Source organism: Pseudophryne corroboree, chromosome 8, assembly GCF_028390025.1.
Source record: "Pseudophryne corroboree isolate aPseCor3 chromosome 8, aPseCor3.hap2, whole genome shotgun sequence".
NCBI lineage: Eukaryota > Metazoa > Chordata > Amphibia > Anura > Myobatrachidae > Pseudophryne > Pseudophryne corroboree.
In genome coordinates, this window is record NC_086451.1 from 403,021,075 (window position 1) to 403,041,555 (window position 20,481).

Here is a 20,481-nt window from a genome sequence, read left to right on the forward strand (position 1 = left end):
TTGTCAACATAATTTTAAAATTTCCTATAATAAATGGTAAGTTTTAATTTAACACAGAATACATATTTACAATAAAAGAGTGCACCACAAAGTAAGCCTTCTTTAGAGGACGACCAACTAGTGGTCTTTCTCCTCTTTTCCCCCTTTTTTAGTTATTGTATTATGCTTACTGGCGCACCTCCAGCCCAACCTACTACAGTATAGGATGTTAGACCTATTTAAATAGATTTCTCAAGGCTGGTTTTCATGATCTATTACCGCTATAAAAACTCTAAAAGCTTGTGCACAGCCCTTTAGACTATATGTCTTTCCTTTGTAAACAGGTGTAAATTCCCTATCAAGCTTGGATTGAATATTTGTATTGGGTGTAGTTACACCTGTTTAGGGAATTTGACTTGTTAAACCTGCCTTGCACACATTTCAGGTTTCCAATCTATTTGTTTCATTGTATTGTCTACATCTGAACACTCTGTGTAAGTGACTATACAGTATGCCAGAGAACGCAGCCCATTTCCCGGATACACCTACAACATTATCATAACATGACCATTTGGTGGATTTGTTTTTGTGTACATTTTGGGCTACCCCCCAACCCCCAGTGACTGCCCAGGAATGCCCATCATTTGATTACTCCATTTGTGATACCAGCGATCCCATATGCAATAGAACCTTTATGCGTTAAGTCAGGTTACTGCATATGCCGAAGGGAGTTCCAGAAAAATGTGCACATGCACAGTAGCAAATAATCCCTCAACTGTGCAATCATTGGTATTACATTCAATTTAGTTCTACCACTGAATCCAGACCAATATGTCTTATTGTGTCACTAGGGAAGTAGAGAGAAGCGTTCAATAATATTCTTTAATAACATGTATTTCTTTCACCCATTGCCATTACTACAAATTTTTATTGTGAATTTAAATACTGACTTGGCTTCTTTACTAAACTGCAGGCACCCCATTTGACCCAGCATATCTACTGCAACTGGCGACTTCCAATGTTATTTGTTCCATGGCGTTTGGTGAGAGATTTGACTACGAGGACAAGAAATTCCTGACCCACTTGTCACAAATCAGAAATTTTGTTGAGTTGATGAATTCCAGCTTTGGTCAGGTAATTATTAGAAAACATCTGAGAACCTGAAGGAACCAGCGCATGAGACATAAACAGTCAGGATTTTAATTCCTTTTTTTTTATCATTTCCTCTACAGTTTACATCCACATCAGTGATGAAATTCTAATCTAGCAAAAACATATACATGACAAAGAAAGAATAATAGCAACAACAAACAACTACAGTATCTCATGGCACTAAATTGTGCATAAAAATAACAGTTATTAGCTAGTATATACAAAGAGGTTGTGTGATCTCTAGAGAACTAAACAAATTTATATTGCATTAGCAAATAAATTATTAAATAAATAGATTGCAATGGCATTTAATATCTAAAATCATTACATTACATTTAACTAATAAACCTGTCCAGATTTAAAGCATTTATTGTATTAATGAATAAAATAACATATAAATATACTGTATATACACTACTGGTCAAAAGTTTTAGAATATCCCAAATTTTTCAATTTTTTTATAGAATTTTATACAATTTAATGCCTCAATGTACTCTGAAATTAAAGCATAAAACAAACAAACAAACCTTTGTATATTGAAAAAAAAGTAAAAAAAATAATAATCTGGACTCATTAATGTAGCCACATTTTGCTGATATAACTCCAAATATATCCATCATTTTCTTTCTACCATGCAAATCAAATATTGTTCATGATATTCTTTCTAAAACACTGCTGTAGAAGTTCCCACTATTACCGCAATGGATTGCACCTGAATGAGGAGGGGGCAGCAGTGCTGGGGGGAAGGATGGTTAGAAGGTTTGAGGAGATTTTAAACTAGATGTCTGGGAGGAGGGATTAGACAGAAGCTACATGAACATTAGTGAGTGCAGCAAGGGGGGAGGTATTAGATATAATGGGGGTGGAGAAGGCGGGAGGGAAAGAACAGCTAGAATTGGAAAATCAGTGAATGGTAAATTAAGAATGAAAAGGATACCAATGAATAGACAAATAGATAAGGGTATCACCATACCTCCCAACTTTGCCCTTGCAGTAAGAGGGACACACGCACGGCTTCGCCGCGCGTGCTCCCGGAAAGGGGGCGTGGTCTGTGGAAAGGGGGCGTGGCTTCGTGGAGGACCCGCGATCGCGAGCCACCCCCCCGTTTTCGTTACTGAGGGGGCATGCCCAGCACTCTGTGAGCCACTGGCATGCCCCCTCTCCCTCTGTCTCCAGTGAATAGACGCTGTGCGCATGCACACAGCGTCTATTCACCGCTGCTCTGCTAAGCAGGGCAGCGAGAGACAGAGACTCCCAACTGCCCCCCCCCACCGCGGGACACTGCGGCCCGCGGGTGGGACAGCGGGACAGTCCCCAAAAAACGGGACTGTCCCGCGAAAATCGGGACATTTGGGAGGTATGGTATTACTAACTTAAAGTGTATGCCTGCAAACGCACAAAGCTATTCAGGCCTAAATGGAGGAATAAGAAATGCTTGTAATGAAGGAACAAATATGATATTACAGTATATGTATCACGGAGACATGGTGGGATGATAAACCGCCATCACCTGATGAATGCCCCCCCCCCAGACAGTAGCAGAGTTAACCAATACAACCGTACCCAACAGTAAATAAAGACACAGAGACTTGTATAAGGGGAAAGTAAGGGCTGCTTTATTTATTTAAAATTAAACTATTTAAGGATTTAACTAACTAGCATATCTATATAACTTTAATACTAAAATGAAAGAGGAAGAAAGGAAACAAGAATAAGTATGATGGCACATAAAGAATGGCCCCCACAGTGCAATATCACCAACTGCATACCCACCTCAATTTTCCACATGGGGGGAGACCAGCCAGCCCCATAACCCTGCTCGAGGTATCCACCTCCCACCCCAATGGCACAACAACATGAGGCCCACCTGGACCCCTGGTGCTGCTGACCCCGGTAGGGTAAAATAAGACATGTATTGGAGAGGAGAGGACCTCAAGCTCACAAAAACAGATGGCAACTGCAACTGTACTTTCCCACCACGAAAGCTGACACCAACAATAGACAACTACACAGGGAGGGAGGGTGTTTAATGTCCACCAGGAAAAATATCCTTAAAATGGGCACCTATAGCAATATGAGATGGACCTGAAACCCCAGCCCCTATCTCTAATTCTATAGGCCAAACCAGCCTCACCCCACCTCACACAAAGCCTCCTACAGAAACATTAACACTTCCTTGCCCAGAGGTAAGCATTCCCAGGCTCAGCTGTTTAGTCACCTACATGCATATATAATGCATTCCATCCTAATAAACCCCCCATCACCTGATGAATGCCCCCTCCTGACAGTACCAGGGTTAACCAGTACAACCGTTCCCAACAGTAAATAAAGACACAGAGTCTTGTATAAGGAGAAAGTAAAGTCAGCTTTATTTATTTAAAACTAAACTATTTAAGGATTTAACTGACTAGCATATCTATACAACTGTAATACTAAAATGATATTAAAATTCTACATGTACAGTAAATCATTTTCTCCAGAAATATTTTCTTGAATTGTGAAGGTGAAATAAAGATTTAAAAAGAGTTTTCTTCGTGCACTGCTAACATCAAGTTGAATGGTTTATCTGCTCTGATTGCAGTCACTTTTAGCTCTACTAATTTATACAGTACATGTCAATTTTTTTGTGGATAAAAAAAATAACTACAGTATAGTGAAACTTAAGACTATACAGATCTAAGTACACCTGCTATATGCAGCTCCAGTATGTTTTAGTAAGCCTTCTACACTGATATAGTGATGGAAATGTAAACAAATGTAATGCCATCATTGTGCGAGCCAAGAGAGAATGGGAAATTTATGATTCTATTTCCGTTTTAATCGAAACTGTTTTAATTGTCACCAAAGTTGATTTAAAAAATGTAATAAGAGAAAAAAATAAGCTCTGTGATAAGTTTGCATTCGGAACTATTGAAATATGAATATGTGTGCTTTAAATCATACAGTGAGTTAAGTAAACTCATTGTATGATATGTGGTAGAATAAGGGAGAAAAACTGGCTATCTTTGATTGGATCCCAGCAGGATCCCGGCTGTTGGGATCATGGCAGTCAGAGTACTAATGCCGGAATCCCAACACTATTCGGAAAGCCAACATCAGCATCTTGAACAGGGTTACCAGCCTGGCAATGGAATCCCAACCGCAATGTTCTCGAACGAGCATCTGCCGAGCCGCTGGACAGGTAAGCTGCAGGGGAGGTTAGGTTTAGGCTGCAAGGGGAGGGTTAGGCTGCAGCCTGTTGGGGTAAGAGTTAGGCTGCGGGGAGGGGAGGTTAGGCTTAGCCACCCCCAAGGAGGGTTAGGGTTATTCTGTAGGTGGGGGGTGTTAAATTTAGGCACCACCGGGGATGGTTAGGATTAGACAGCGGGGGTGGGAAGGTAGGTTTAGGTTGCAAGAAGGGAGGGTTAGAATTAAAGGGCAAGTGGTGGAAAGTTTGTATATTTTCCTCCCCCTGTCAGGATTCTGAATATCAGGAAGCTGCGGTTGGTCTTCTGACCATCAGCATCCCAACTGCTGACATTTCAATCCCAACTCATCTTTGACATCCTAGGTTTTTTTATTGCAAGACCCATATTTCTGGATGGACAATTATTTCAAGATTTTAATAAACTCAACTCTTTTATAAATGGATCTAATTTCTGAACGTTATATTCTAATATACAATATATTCTATTGTTTTTCTATATCATATTCTATTTCAGATTCTCGGTTTATTTCCAACCTTGATGACCTATGTCCCTGGCCCTCACCAAAATATGTTTCTAACTTTCCAAAAAATAAAAGACTTTGTGATGGACATGGTGAGTTCTCACAGAAACACACTGGATAAGAACTGCCCACGAGACCTTATAGACTGTTTCCTCATAAGGATGGAAGAGGTAAGTGTGTGGAATATCTTGGAATAAAATGGGAACAAGTACAATAACACACCACTAAAAACGAGTGGATGTGCTTAATGTATTGTACTACTGACAAAATCATTAAACATCTTTTAGGAAATAAAGAACTCAAACACAGAATTTCACGAGGAGAACTTATGGGGGACAGTAATTGACCTGTTCTTTGCTGGGACAGAAACTACAAGTGTAACATTAGCATATGGCTTTCTGATTCTGCAGAAGTACCCTGAGATACAAGGTAACTTTGCTGCTTATTCCAGCATAATAAAATTTTAAAAAAGAGTACATTGAACATATGTTAAGTACTTCCCACTGAAGAATCTGTAACATACTCCAATTTGTAGACGATGACACCGCACACTGCCAGCTATTTCTCTGAGAAATATCACACTTAAACTCTCCCTTAGCTGATAACATATTAAAATGACTCCTGGAATTATCTCAAGTGAGCAAACATGCTGGTTTGGGAGCTAAAGTCCTAGTATGCCTGAAAAACAAAAAAAAAGGTATATAATGTAAATAAAGGCTCCTTTAGACTAAAAATAAGATTTTAATACCTACCGGTAAATCCTTTTCTCTTAGTCCATAGAGGATGCTGGGGATACCATAGAACCATGGGGTAAAGACGGGATCTGCAGGAGACATGGGCACTTTAAGACTTTGAAAGGGTGTGACCTGGCTCTTCCCTCTATGACCCTCCTCCAGACTCCAGTTATAGGAACTGTGCCCAGGGAGACGGACATTTCGAGGAAAGGATGTATTGTTAAACTAAGGTGAGATTCATACCAGCTCACACCTCAAGCATGCCGCACAACGTGGCATTCAACAGAACACAAGCCAACGGCATGAACAATTGCAGCAACATGCTGACATTAAACGTAACACAACATGTGTGTAACCACAACTAATAACTGCAGATACAGTATGCACTGGGATGGGCGCCCAGCATCCTCTATGGACTAAGAGAAAAGGATTTACTAGTAGGTATTAAAATCCTATTTTATCATACGTCCTAGATGATGCTGGGGACACCACAAAACCATTGGGTTATACCAAAGCTCTAGAATGGGCGGGAGAGTGCGGATGACTCTGCAGCACCGATTGACCAAACTTAAGGTCTTCATCAGCAAAGGTGTCAAACTTGTAGAACTTTGCAAATGTGTTTGACCCCGATCAAGTAGCTGCTCGGCAAAGTTGCAATGCCGAGACCCCCCGGGCAGCCGCCCAGGATGAGCCCACCTTTCTAGTAGAATGGGCCTTCACCGATTCCGGTAACAGCAATCCAGCTGTGGAATGAGCCTGCTGAATCGTGTTACAGATCCAGCGTGCAATGGTCTGCTTGGAAGCAGGACACCCAACCTTGTTAGGAGCAGAGCCTCTGTTTTCCTAATCTGATCCGTTCTGGCGACATAAATCTTCAAAGCTCTGACCACATCCAGAGATTTTGACTCAGCAAAGGCGTCAGTAGCCACAGGCACCACAATAGGTTGGTTCATGTGGAAAGAGGAAACCACATTCTGTAGAAATTGTTGATGTGTCCTCAATTCAGCTCTATCTTCATGGAAGATCAAATAAGGGCTCTTGTGAGACAAGGCCGCCAACTTAGACACCCGCCTTGCAGATGCCAAGGCAAACAGGATGACCACTTTCCAAGTGACGAATTTCAACTCCACCTTCCGTAAAGGTTCAAACCAATGTGATTGAAGGAACTGCAACACCACATTAAGATCCCATGGTGCCACTGGAGGCAAAAATGGAGGTTGGATGTGCAACACGCCTTTCACAAAAGTCTGAACTTCTGGAAGGGAGGCCAATTGTTTCTGAAAGAAAACCGATAAGGCTGAAATTTGTACCTTAATTGAGCCCAATTTTAGGCCCGCATTCACACCTGCTTGTAGAAAATGGAGAAAACGTCCTAGCCAAAACTCTTCCATAGGAGCTCCCTTGGATTCACAACAAGAAACATATTTCCTCCAAATATGGTGGTATTGTTTAGACGTACCCCTTTTCTGGCTTGAATAAGTGTGGGAGTGACTTCCCTGGGAATACCCTTATGGGCTAGGATTTTGCGCTCAACTGCCATGCCATCAAACGTAGCCACGGTAAGTCCTGATACATGCACGGCCCCTGTTGTAACAGGTCCTCGCGCAGAGGAAGAGGCCAGGGATCTCCTATGAGTAATTCCTGAAGATCTGGATACCAAGCCCTCCTTGGCCAGTCTGGGACAATGAGGATCTCCCAGATCCTTGTTCTTCTTATGATCTTTAGAACTTTTGGAATGGAGGAAGTGGAGGGAATACACACACCGACTGAAACTCCCATGGTGTCACCAGAGCATCCACTGCAATTGCTTGAGGGTCCCTTGACCTGAAACAATATCTCTGAAGCTTCTTGTTGAGACGAGATGCCATCATGTCTACTTGAGGAACTCCACAACGACCTGTCGCCTCTGCGAAGACTTCTTGGTGGAGGCCCCACTCTCCTGGATGGAGATCGTGTGTGCTGAGGAAGTCTGCTTCCCAGTTGTCCACTCCTGGAATGAAGATCGCTGACAGAGCGATTGTATGCTTTTCCGCCCAATGGAAAATCCTTGTAGCTTCTGCCATTGCTGCTCTGCTTTTCGTTCCACCCCGACGGTTTATGTATGCTACTGCTGTTACATTGTCCGACTGGATCAGTACAGGCAGATTTAGAAGTAGATGTTCTGCTTGCAGAAGGCCATTGTAAATGGCCCTCAACTCCGGAAGATTTATGTGGAGACAAGTTTCCTGACTTGACTATCTTCCTTGGAAGTTTTCTCCCATTGTGACTGCCCCCCAGCCTCGGAGGCTTGCATCCGTGGTCACTAGGATCCAGTCCTGTATCCCGAACCTGCACCCCTCTAGGAGGTGAGAGCTGTGCAGCCAACACAGGAGTGATACCTTGGTCTTTGAAGATAGGGTTATACTCCGGTGCATGTGTAGGTGGGACCCGGACCACTTGTCCAACAGGTCCCACTGGAATACTCTGGCATGGAACCTGCCAAACTGAATGGCCTCGTAGGCCGCAACCATCTTCCCCAGCAACCAAATGCATTGATGGATTGACACTCTTGCTGGTTTCAGAATTTGCAAGAAAAGATCCCGCACCTGGAGACTGCAATAGTAGTGGATTTTAATATTAGGGATTGTATATTCAATTCTTAATGTGTCTAATACCTATATCTATATGAATATCGGTGCTACCCACTGATCCAAAAATATATATGAAGAAGAAAAATTGTAACAGGGGTCAGTTTCTTGGGGTGCACTCCATCCCATTTACAAATAGTTTCATAATTCCATAAACTCGTTACTGGGTACATATCCTCGAGCAAAAAAATAACCAATATCCATGTGGAATATTCCTAACTTATGTTCCACATATGGTATTATTATGGCCTAATTATTCGGCCATACTGAAGCGAAATATTTAAAAACAATAGAAATAGAAAAATGTGAAGAAAAGAAAATCTTTATTAGACAGATTTCTGTCTTGTGTGAAAATAAAATATATTTAAAACCAAATCGTGTGCCGCCTATAATTTCTTATATATTCAATATACTCTTATGATGAGTACAATGTTTATAGCCCCAATTATTTATATGTATATCCACTATAGGTGATGGTGTAGTCTCATCCTTATCATGGATTTCTGTATACAATATATACTTGCACCTGTACCCGAATAGTATTCTGCTTGTTATATATCTTATATTGTGTATTAGTCACACAGATTAACCACAGAAAAATAGAAGAGTAACCCTCAATTTGAAGTTTAAATCACAGCCTTAGTGCTTATAATATGTCCATTCACTTTCTTGTGCTAATAACTATTGTTTTCAGTATAGTATTGCCTAGTATGCAAGAAATGGCAACAAATGTTTAGTAACAGCCTTGGTATTTCTAATGTGTCAATTCAGCATTATCTGCAGAAAATGGCAACAAATGTTGCCATGTATGTTATGTTTCAAGTTCTTAACATTCTGCCCCTATTTGTATACTAGGGACACTCGTGCAGACTTTACACATACCAGGCTTCTTAGCTGCGCCTGAAATTAATGCCCCAAATGTTTTCTGTATATGCGATTGCGTAGTATAGGTGTATATGATTACACACCTGTACTTGCTGACATTATCACACAAACAGGGAAATACGTCCCAGATAGTAAATCAGTCTATTTATATCAATTATGTTAGATGTCCCAGTGTGTTTCCATCCACCTCTGATCCTGTGCTTATCTGCACAATATTCTATAATTCCTCATGGATCATATGCATTCAAAACACTAATTACTGCAGGGACTGCTGTTTATTGTTGGTGCACACAAGCTGTGCAGATCACAAGCACTAAGGCTGTGATTTAAACTTCAAATTGAGGGTTACTCTTCTATTTTTCTGTGGTTAATCTGTGTGACTAATACACAATATAAGATATATAACAAGCAGAATACTATTCGGGTACAGGTGCAAGTATATATTGTATACAGAAATCCATGATAAGGATGAGACTACACCATCACCTATAGTGGATATACATATAAATAATTGGGGCTATAAACATTGTACTCATCATAAGAGTATATTGAATATATAAGAAATTATAGGCGGCACACGATTTGGTTTTAAATATATTTTATTTTCACACAAGACAGAAATCTGTCTAATAAAGATTTTCTTTTCTTCACATTTTTCTATTTCTATTGTTTTTAAATATTTCGCTTCAGTATGGCCGAATAATTAGGCCATAATAATACCATATGTGGAACATAAGTTAGGAATATTCCACGTGGATATTGGTTATTTTTTTGCTCGAGGATATGTACCCAGTAACGAGTTTATGGAATTATTAAACTATTTGTAAATGGGATGGAGTGCACCCCAAGAAACTGACCCCTCTTACAATTTTTCTTCTGGTTTCAGAATTTGTTTGACCAGACTCTGAAGTTCTAGAGCCTTTTCCACTGGATGAAAGACTCTCTGTAGTTCTGTGTCCAATATCATTCCCAAAAACGACAACCGCGTTGTCGGAATCAACTGTGATTTTGGCAAGTTTAGGAGCCAACCATGTTGTTGAAGAACTGTCAGGGAGAGTGCAATGTTTTGCACCAACTTGTCCCTGGATCTCACCTTTATCAGGAGATCGTCCAAGTACAGGATAATCGTGACTCCTTGCTTGCGAAGGAGAACCATCATCTCTGCCATCACTTTGGTTAAAATTCTCGGAGCCATGGACAGAGGAGGATAAATGGAAACATGTAAGTAGGCATCCTTTATGGGTGGTCTTCTGTTTGCCGGCGGTCGGGCTCCCGGCGCTCAGTATACCGGCGCCGGGAGCCCGACCGCCGGCTTACCGACACTTATTTTCCCTCGTGGGGGTCCACGACCCCCATAGAGGGAGAATAAAATAGTGTGGCGCGCGTAGCGCGCCACCGTGCCCGTAGCGTGGCGAGCGCAGCGAGCCCGCAAGGGGCTCATTTGCGCTCGCCAAGCTGTCGGTAAGCCGGCGGTCGGGCTCCCGGCGCCGGGATGCTGGTCGCCGGGAGCCCGACCGCCGGCCACCCGTAGTGAACCCTCCTTTATGTCCACCGACACCATAAAATCCCCTTCCTCCAGACTGGAGATCACTGCTCAGAGAGACTCCATCTTGAATTTGAATTTCTTTAGGAAGAAATTTAGGGATTTCAGGTTTAGGATTGATCTGACCGAGCCTTCCGGCTTCAGGACCACAAATGGGCACGAATAAAAACCTTCTCCCTGTTGTGACTGGGGAACCCTGATGATAACTTGATTTTGACACAACTTTTGTATTGCATCGCAAACTACCTCCCTATCCGGAAGAGAAGCTGGTAAGGCCGATTTGAAAAAACGGCGAGGGGAAATGTCTTGAAACTCCAGCTTGTACCCTTGGGATACTATTTGTAAAATCCATTGGTCTTGGTCCGAACGAACCCAAAACTGACTGAAGAGTTTGACACATGCCCCCACCGGTGCGGACTCCCGCATAGGAGCCCCAATGTCATGCGGTGGAATTGGCAGAAGCCTGGGAGGACTTCTGCTCCTGGGAGCCTGACAAGGCTGGTGATCTTTTACCTCTTCCCCTTCCTCTAGTAGCAAGGAAGGAAGAACCTCAACCCTTTCTGTATTTATTGGGCCAAAAGGACTGCATCTGTTAGCGGTGCGTTTTCTTTTGTTGCGGAGGAACATAGGGCAAAAAGGATGACTTACCCACGGTAGCTGTAGATACCAAATCATCAAGGCCATCGCCAAATAAGGCCTTACCTTTATATGGTAGATATTCCATACTTTTCTTGGAATCAGCATCAGCATTCCATTGGTGAATCCACAACGCTCACCTAGCTGAGACTGCCATGGCATTGGCCTTTGATCCCAAAAGACCAATATCTCTTGCAGCTTCCTTAAGGTATGCTGCAGCGTCCTTGATATAACCCAGCGTCAAGAGGATGCTATCCCTATCTAGGGTATCTATTTCAGAAGACAAGTTGACTGCCCACTTTTCGATAGCACTGTTTACCCACGCAGACGCAATGACAGTTCTGAGTAGCGTACCTTTGGTCGCATAAATGGACTTTAACGTAGTTTCTTGTTTATGATCCGCAGGATCCTTAAGGGCCGCCATGTCAGGTGACGGGAGAGCCACCTTTTTAGACAAACGTGACAGGGCCTTGTCCACAGTGGGGGGGGGGGGGGTGACTCCCACTTTTCCCTATCCATCGAGGGAAACGGATAAGCTACTGTAATTCTTTGGGAATCTGAAACTTTCTGTCAGGACCTTTCCAGGCTTTTTCAAATAGCGTGTTCAGTTCATGAGAGGGAGGAAACGTTATTTCAGGTTTCCTTTCCTTATACATACAGACCCTTTTATCAGGGACAGCCGAGTCCTCAGAGATATAAAATACCTCTTTAACTGCCACAATCATGTACTGAATGCTTTTTGCCAATTTTGGATCTAATCTGGAATCGCTATAGTCGACACTGGAATCAGAGTCTGTGTCGTTAGCAGTGTCTGCCAACCGGGCCAACGTACGTTTTTGTGACCCTGAGGGAACCTGACTTTGCAATAACATATCTTCCACAGATTTCTTCCATGCCAGGGTCTGAGACTCAGACTTACTGTATCTATATAGTATATATATATATATATATATACATATATACTATAGTCTATATAGTATAGTATGTATATATATATAGCAGCAGCATATATCGATACTGGAATTACTGATGACACAGGACACTACCACTGGTCTGATGAAGCCTAACAGGTTGTTAATAATAATATAATTGTAATTTGTTATACTGCAGCAGTGGATATATATAACAGAAGCGTATATCGTCACTGGAATTACTGATGACACAGGACACACACTACCACTGGTCTGATGCAGCCCAACAGGTTGTTAATAATAATATAATTGTAATTTGTTATACTGCAGCAGTGGATATATATAACAGAAGCGTATATCGTCACTGGAATTACTGATGACACAGGACACTACCACTGGTCTGATGCAGCCCAACAGGTTGTTAATAATAATATAATTGTAATTTGTTATACTGCAGCAGTGGATATATATAGCAGCAGCGTATATCATCACAACAGAGAACACCAACACTGTGAATGGCTGGACTGATACAGCACAATACACTGACTAACCTGGACTGGTCTGCACAACACAGCCCCACTTTACAGCTACACTGGATATATGGACTGGACTGAGCAGCACAACACTTGTCACCCCACTTTCCCGCCTCAATAAACAGAGACTGAGCACACTGAATACATGTCCTCTCACTGGGGGTCATTCCGAGTTGTTCGCTCGTTGCCGATTTTCGCAACGGAGCGATTAAGGCTAAAATGTGCATGCGCATGGTACGCAGTGCACATGCGGTTAGTGTTTTAGCACAAAACTTAGTAGATTTACTCACGTTCGAATGAAGATTTTTCATCGTTTAAGTGATCGGAGTGTGATTGACAGGAAGTGGGTGTTTCTGGGCGGAAACTGCCCGTTTTCTAGGAGTGTGCGGAAAAAAGCAGGCGTGTCAGGGAAAAACGCGGGAGTGTCTGGAGAAACGGGGGAGTGGCTGGCCGAATGCTGGGCGTGTGTGTGACGCCAAACCAGGAACGAAACGGCCTGATCTGATCACAATCTGTGAGTAAGTCTCGAGCTACTCAGAAACTGCTAAGAAATTTCTATTCGCAATTCTGCTAAGCTAAGATACACTCCCAGAGGGCGGCGGCTTAGCGTGTGCAATGCTGCTAAAAGCAGCTAGCAAGCGAACAACTCGAATCACCCCCACTCTCCGAGACTGGAGTGAAAATGTCCACGACGCGCGGCTCCTTATATGGAATCCAAATCCCGCGAGAATCCGACAGCGGAATGATGATGTTTTGCCGAGTTCGAGTTTCCGAGTCAAGAGAGAAAATACGAGCCTGGCTCGGATCCGGACTCAGAGGGCAAAGTTCGGGGGGGGGGGGGGGGGGGGGGTTCGGTTCTCTGCTCATCTCTAATAAAATATGCAGCATTAATCAAATGGATCACCTGATCAAATAATATTCCACATAATATTACTGTGTATTTCTTTCACAATTACAACATCTGTGCAGATTGGAATATTTACTACAAGGGGAACCTGTCTAGTAATGCATAGGTCCTCCTTTCGATCAATTACATCAAAAACACAATGGGGTATGGACTCCACATGGTCTCTGAAGTACTATGTAGATACACCATGCTTGCCAAACAGTAGTTCCCTAATATTTGCAGGTGGTGGAACCATGCAATTGATGGAACATTGACCTGCATCTCAGATGTGTTCTGTTGCAGGTCTGGCCAACATGTGGCTCTCCAGCTGTTTGAAAACTACATGTCCCAGCATGCCTTGCCACAGTTTTGCTATTAAGGAAAGCTAAATCTCTGGCAGGGCATGCTGGGATGTTTACAGGGGAAACTCAGACAATTAGAATATCATGCAAAAGTTCATTTATTTCAATAATTCAACTTAAAAGGTGAAACTAATATATTATACAGACTCATTACATGCAAAGTGAGATATTTTAAGCCTTTATTTGTAATAATTTTGATGATTGTGGCTTACATCTTTAGAAAACCCCAAATCCAAAATCTCAGAAAATTAGAATATTGTGAAAAGGTTCAATATTGTAGGCTTATAGTGTCTCACTCTAGTCAGCTAATTAATCCAAACCACCTGCAAAGGGTTCCTGAGCCTTTAAATGGTCTCTCAGTCTGGTTCAGTACAAATCACAATCATGGGGAAAACTGCTGACCTGACAGTTGTGCAGAAAACCATCACTGACACTCTCCACAAGGAGGGTAAGCCTCAAAAAGAAATTGCAAAAGAAGTCGGATGTTCTCAAAGTGCTGTATCAAAGCACATTAATAGAAAGTTAAGAGGAAGGGAAAAGTGTGGAAGAAAAAGGTGCACAAGCAGCAGGGATGACCGCAGCCTGAAGAGGATTGTCAGGAAAAGGCCATTCAGAAGTGTGGGGGAGCTTCACAAGGAGTGGACTGAGGCTGGAGTTAGTGCATCAAGAGCCACCACACACAGACAGATCCTGGACATGGGCTTCAAATGTCGGGTTCCTCTTGTCAAGCCACTCCTGAACAACAAACAATGTCAGAAGCGTCTTACCTGAGCTAAAGAAAAAAATAACTGGTCTGTTGCTCAGTGGTCCAAAGTTCTCTTTTCTGAAAACAAGGTCCCAGAGTATGGAGGAAGAATGGAGAGGCACACAATCCAAGATGCTTGAAGTCCAGTGTGAAGTTTCCACAGTCTGTGTTGATTAGGGGAGCCATGTCATCTGCTGGTGTTGGTCCGCTGTGCTTTATTAAGTCCAGAGTCAATGCAGCCATCTAACAGGACATTTTAGTGTACTTCATGATTCCTTCAGCAGACAAGCTTTATGGAGATGTTGACTTCATTTTCCACAAGACTTGGCACCTGCCCACACTGCCGAAAGTACCAAACCCTGGTTCAATGACCGTGGGATTACTGTGCTGGATTGGCCAGCAAACTCTAAATAAGATACAAATGCATGTAACAGTCAGAGTTAGATGTAGCAATCAGAGAAGTGTTAACTATTTTGTGCTACTATGTTGCAATTTAATTCATGCATGTATCTCTGATCCTTAACAGGAATTACCAGATTATAAATATTGCAGTCCCGAAGTGAACAAATGAAATCAAGTTCAAGCCAAATATAAATAACCGGATAGAGACATGAGTCCAGTAGAAATCATAGGATCATATTATCAATAGATAAATATCCCAACTGAGATCTTTAGTTGATAAGCTCACAGGTAATGCCTTATTAAATGCAAATATGCTGTATATTGATGGGCCGTTTGCAGTGACCACTACTTACTCTATTCCAATGGTGTGGGACCTATTTCAAGATGAGAGGAGGTAATCACTCCTGAGTGGCTAAATATTGGCGGCGACTAGTGAGGCTGGCACCGGCCGTATCCAGGATCAGCAGCTGTGGCCGTTTGAAGTCGAGTTGCTTAATACAGGAACTCCGGTGCTCACCGATTGAGACAAGGAGTCCTAGACACGTTTCGTCACTTCCTGTGACTTTCTTGAGAAGTGCTGTCTGCCTTATCTGTTTCTTTTAAAGTGATATATATGTGTACAAATATAATAAATTGTTATTAATCTTTTAAACCATTGGCATTTATTGTGATTATAATGGTTCCCTAGCGAGACCCTTTACATATTTCCAATTGCTTCTTTATCTGAAAGCTATGCAGATAAGTTCCTAGGGACTGCCGCAATTGAACCATTGTATTAAGTGGATGATCCTATACGATAGATTTACATATCTGTATATTCAAATTTATTCAACCATCCGCACCAGGGCCCTCATTCCGAGTTGTTCGCTCGGTATTTTTCATCGCATCGCAGTGAAAATCCGCTTAGTACGCATGCGCAATGTTCGCACTGCGACTGCGCCAAGTAACTTTACTATGATGAAAGTATTTTTACTCACGGCTTTTTCTTCGCTCCGGCGATCGGAATGTGATTGACAGGAAATGGGTGTTACTGGGCGGAAACACGGCGTTTCAGGGGCGTGTGGCTGAAAACGCTACCGTTTCCGGAAAAAACGCAGGAGTGGCCGGGGAAACGGTGGGAGTGCCTGGGCGAACGCTGGGTGTGTTTGTGACGTCAACCAGGAACGACAAGCACTGAAATGATCGCACTGGCAGAGTAAGTCTGGAGCTACTCTGAAACTGCTAAGTAGTTAGTAATCGCAATATTGCGAATACATCGGTCGCAATTTTAAGAAGCTAAGATTCACTCCCAGTAGGCGGCGGCTTAGCGTGTGTAACTCTGCTAAATTCGCCTTGCGACCGATCAACTCGGAATGAGGGCCCATAAGGACAATCGTTTTGTGGCTAGCAAACTCGCCTGACCTGATCTCTATAGAGAATCTATGGGGCATTGTCAAAAGAAAGATGAGAGACATGAGACCAAACAATGCAGAAGAGCTGAAGGCCGTTATTGAAGCATCCTTGTCTTCCATAACACCTCAGCAGTTCCACAGGCTGATAGAATCCATGCCACGCCGCATTGAGGCAGTAATTCATGCAAAAGGGCCCAAACCAAGTACTGAGTACATATGCATGATTATACTTTTCAGGGGGCCGACATGTCTATATTTATTATCCTTTTTTTATTGATTTTATGTAATATTCTAATTTTCTTAAACTGTAAGCAACAATCATCAAAATTATAACAAATAAAGGCTTGAAAGATCTCGCTTTGCATGTATTGAGTCTATATAATATATTAGTTTCACCTTTTAAGTTGAATTACTGAAATAAATAAACTTTTGCACGATAATCTAATTTTCTGAGTTTCACCTGTAGTTTCACAACAGCTGGAGAGCCATAGGTTGGCCAGGCCTGTTCTTTTGTTTTCAGATCTGGCAAATGATGGGGCCAACTCATAATGCCAATCTCTGAAGATTGCTCCTCCAGCTATAATCTGGTGGCTACGGACCTGTGTCGTGGTGCATTATCCTGCTGAAAGAGCCCCCTCCCATCTGAGTGAATGTATGACATGAACGAGTACAAATGATCTGCAAGGATGGTTACATAGCAGCCGCCAGTCAGCAATTCTCTCCTCTTTTGTCAAAGCCATCTTCAGTTACCTGCAACAAAAAAGTGTTGTAACGTTTGAACCATAACTGCTTATTCAAATCTGTTTGTAGCAATAAACTTTTCAGCAAATGTTGATGTTGTCTGACATGTTACATGACCCCCTTTCCATTTGAAAAAAACTGACATAGATTCAAGATGGCCAATTTGAAGATGGCGCCCAAGTTTGGTACATACCCTAAAAGATAGCCCACCTCATCCATACCTTACTGGAGTATTCAGTTTTCCCATTTCCTGCACAGGTTTTGAAACAAAAGGGTATACTACGTCTTTTGACTCTCCCTGTACACATAATGCATAGGTTAGATAAATATCTCCACACGGTAGAAACGATATTGTAGGTACAAAGCACACTGAATTATAAACTTAGCAATATCACCATATTTACTGTATCAACACAAGATATATCCTACTCCCAATAATGGGACATTGTTCCCATCTTTGTGCCATGCGGAACTTCATATGGACTTAAAAAGTATATGCTGTTTTACTTTGAGAGAGATGAGGTCCAGTTGGACAAACAAATGGCGGCACTCCCTTGTTTCTCACACTAGAATTTTTGTATCTCATCATTGTTCTTTAATTAGAATGAGCAAAATAAGTCTTGTTTCTAACATGTTTGTGTGATTTCAGAGAAGATCCACAAGGAAATAGACAATGTCATAGGCAGAGATCGCTGCCCATCAGTGGAGGACAGGAGTAAAATGCCATACACAGATGCTGTCATACATGAGATTCAGAGATTTGCTGATATTGCTCCTGTAGGAGTGATGCATGCAGCCAGCAAGGACACAACCTTTAGGGGACATCATATTCCAAAGGTATTCTTGTCAGAGACAGACAACCATATGGAATTGTTAAAAAATTTGATATAAAATAATTTTATTGATAAGCTATTTATTATTTTCCTGAGGCTGACCTCTTCACGTGCTTACTCATGTCGAAACCTCACAGCTTCTAATTCAAGATCTGCCCACAATTTCACTTGACTGTATACATGTTCCAGGTTAAATATTAAAATAAAATATACTACTGTAAATGTCATTTCAGAGAACCTTGGTGGTTCCAGTCCTAACCTCTGTCCTAAAAGATCCCAACCAGTTCAAGAACCCTGCTAAATTTGATCCTGGACACTTTCTAGATGAGAATGGTGGCTTCAAGAAGAATGATGCATTCATGCCATTTTCCACAGGTAGACATTTTATAGCTACTAATATGTCTTTAGAATTATAGCTAACTAGTTATAATTATGTTTATTATGACTTTACTAGTTTTGAAGTCCTGTTTAATTGTTCTAAATGAGCATACTGCAACAAATCAGGAGAAATTTGTGTAAAACCCAGTGCTTTGGTATTGGTTTTGATTCAAAATCAACATCATGTTTTGGTTTTGAAAAACCAACCTCATGTGTTTTCGGTTCAGTTTGGGTTTTTCTGTGTTTCTTTAAAGATCAAAAATCTGAAAAATCAACAAGAATCTAAAAATCAGCTTAAATCATGCAACTTGGACCTGGTTTTGTTTCTATAGGGGTAATTCCAAGTTGATCGCAGCAGGAAATTTTTTAGCAGTTGGGCAAAACCCATGTGCACTGCAGGAGAGGCAGATATAACATTTGCAGAGAGAGTTAGATTTGGGTGTGGTGTGTTCAATCTGCATTCTAAATTGCAGTGTAAAAATAAAGCAGACAGTATTTACCCTGCACAGAAACAAAATAACCCACCCAAATCTAACTCTCTCTGCACATGTTATATCTGCCTCCCCTGCAGTGCACATGGTTTTGCCCAATTGCTAAAAAAAATTCCTCCTGCGATCAACTTGGAATTACCCCCATAGTGTTTTTCTAGTAATTGTGTCCTCCGGTTGTGGCATTACCTCTTTGTATAGTGGAGCTCGTTGCTGGTTCCTATGCCCTATGTCTTCCCCCTCCATGTTTTTGGAACGAGAACTGGTCCAAGAGCCCAGTGCTGGTTCATTAAGTACAAGGGAACTCTACCCATTTTTTCCCCGTGTATTTTTAGAACCAGGACTGGCTCAAGAGCTTAGAGCTGGTTATGCTTTGGGAGGGGACACACCACACAGATTTTTTTTTCTTATTTATTAACCATTTGAACTCATTTTAACACAGAATCATCAGTGAGATCTGTGCAGGCTTCTCTAAACACGCTGCTGAGATGGATGTCTATTTGAAAAGTGCATTTTGATCCGAGTTTGCTAAATTTACGGGTGTGTTTGCAGAAACGATTCTAGGTACATTCTAGGTAATACTTTATTTCCGTATTGTCTATTGAAAGTACATCCAAGTCTGGCCGATGGTGTATTTCATCATATGTCCATATTCACTTGTGTTTTGTACTTACATTTTTGTTATTTGGTAAATGTTACCATGCCCTAATACTCCCATGTGTGCTAACTCTGGCTTTCATGGAGCTTAGTAAATTTACCTATGAGTCTTCACATGGGCTCTCTTCTTTCCTAAACTGACCCTGACACAGCAATTTTCAGTTTCACACACTGACACATGAAAATCCACAGAAAAATCAGCAATTAAAGGTGACATTCTTTCTTTCTTTTTTTGTTTTTGTTTACTTGCTACTTATGGTATATGATGAAAATCTACAAGGTGGGGAGGTTAATTGAGACTTTCCATCCTGTCTTTATCTACTCAAAATAATCCCAGCACTAAATAATTTAATTAGACAATAAAAATGCATATTAATAATAATAAGCTTTGTGCAGTACACAACACAGCACTGGCATTTACAAAACTTTACACTGCTAAAAGCTAAGTTTGTGGTTATTATTTCAAAATCAATGACAGAAAATGTGTTTAAGAGTTTACGATCAGCTATATAGTACTGATAATCACAGAGATTAATTTAACACTGCATATTAGGAACTAACAATATACTGTATGCCTGTGTTAGGGACATGTTAAACTATACATTTAAAACCGGTTATGATAACAGTCTTTTTGAATCATCAAGCTGAATGAACATGTGCATATAAATAGCAATCTGCTACAATGTTTAATACTTAGAAATGTATCAACATTATATACTTTATACAATTTCACATCAGTCATGAAAGTAAGAGCAATATAAATACATTTAGAGTGTATCCTGATCAGAAGGGGGAATATGTTGACACTTACATTAATGTGGAATTGTTCCAATTAACTGTCTTGCAACAGATGCCGTTATACATCAAGTCCCCCCCATCCAGGAGCACTC

At 41.4% G+C, this 20,481-nt stretch overlaps 1 protein-coding gene across 1 annotated transcript in view; it reads left to right on the forward strand.

The window, feature by feature from the left end:
• The window catches only part of LOC134949308 (cytochrome P450 2A5-like), a 164,682-nt gene that overhangs the window by 122,556 nt on the left and 21,645 nt on the right, over positions 1 to 20,481 (forward strand). Inside the window, exons 4-8 of the mRNA XM_063937805.1 lie at positions 953 to 1,113; positions 4,833 to 5,009; positions 5,127 to 5,268; positions 17,885 to 18,072; positions 18,302 to 18,443. Of these exons, the coding sequence (XP_063793875.1) occupies positions 953 to 1,113; positions 4,833 to 5,009; positions 5,127 to 5,268; positions 17,885 to 18,072; positions 18,302 to 18,443 (810 nt within the window). The remainder of the gene's footprint in view (positions 1 to 952; positions 1,114 to 4,832; positions 5,010 to 5,126; positions 5,269 to 17,884; positions 18,073 to 18,301; positions 18,444 to 20,481) is intronic.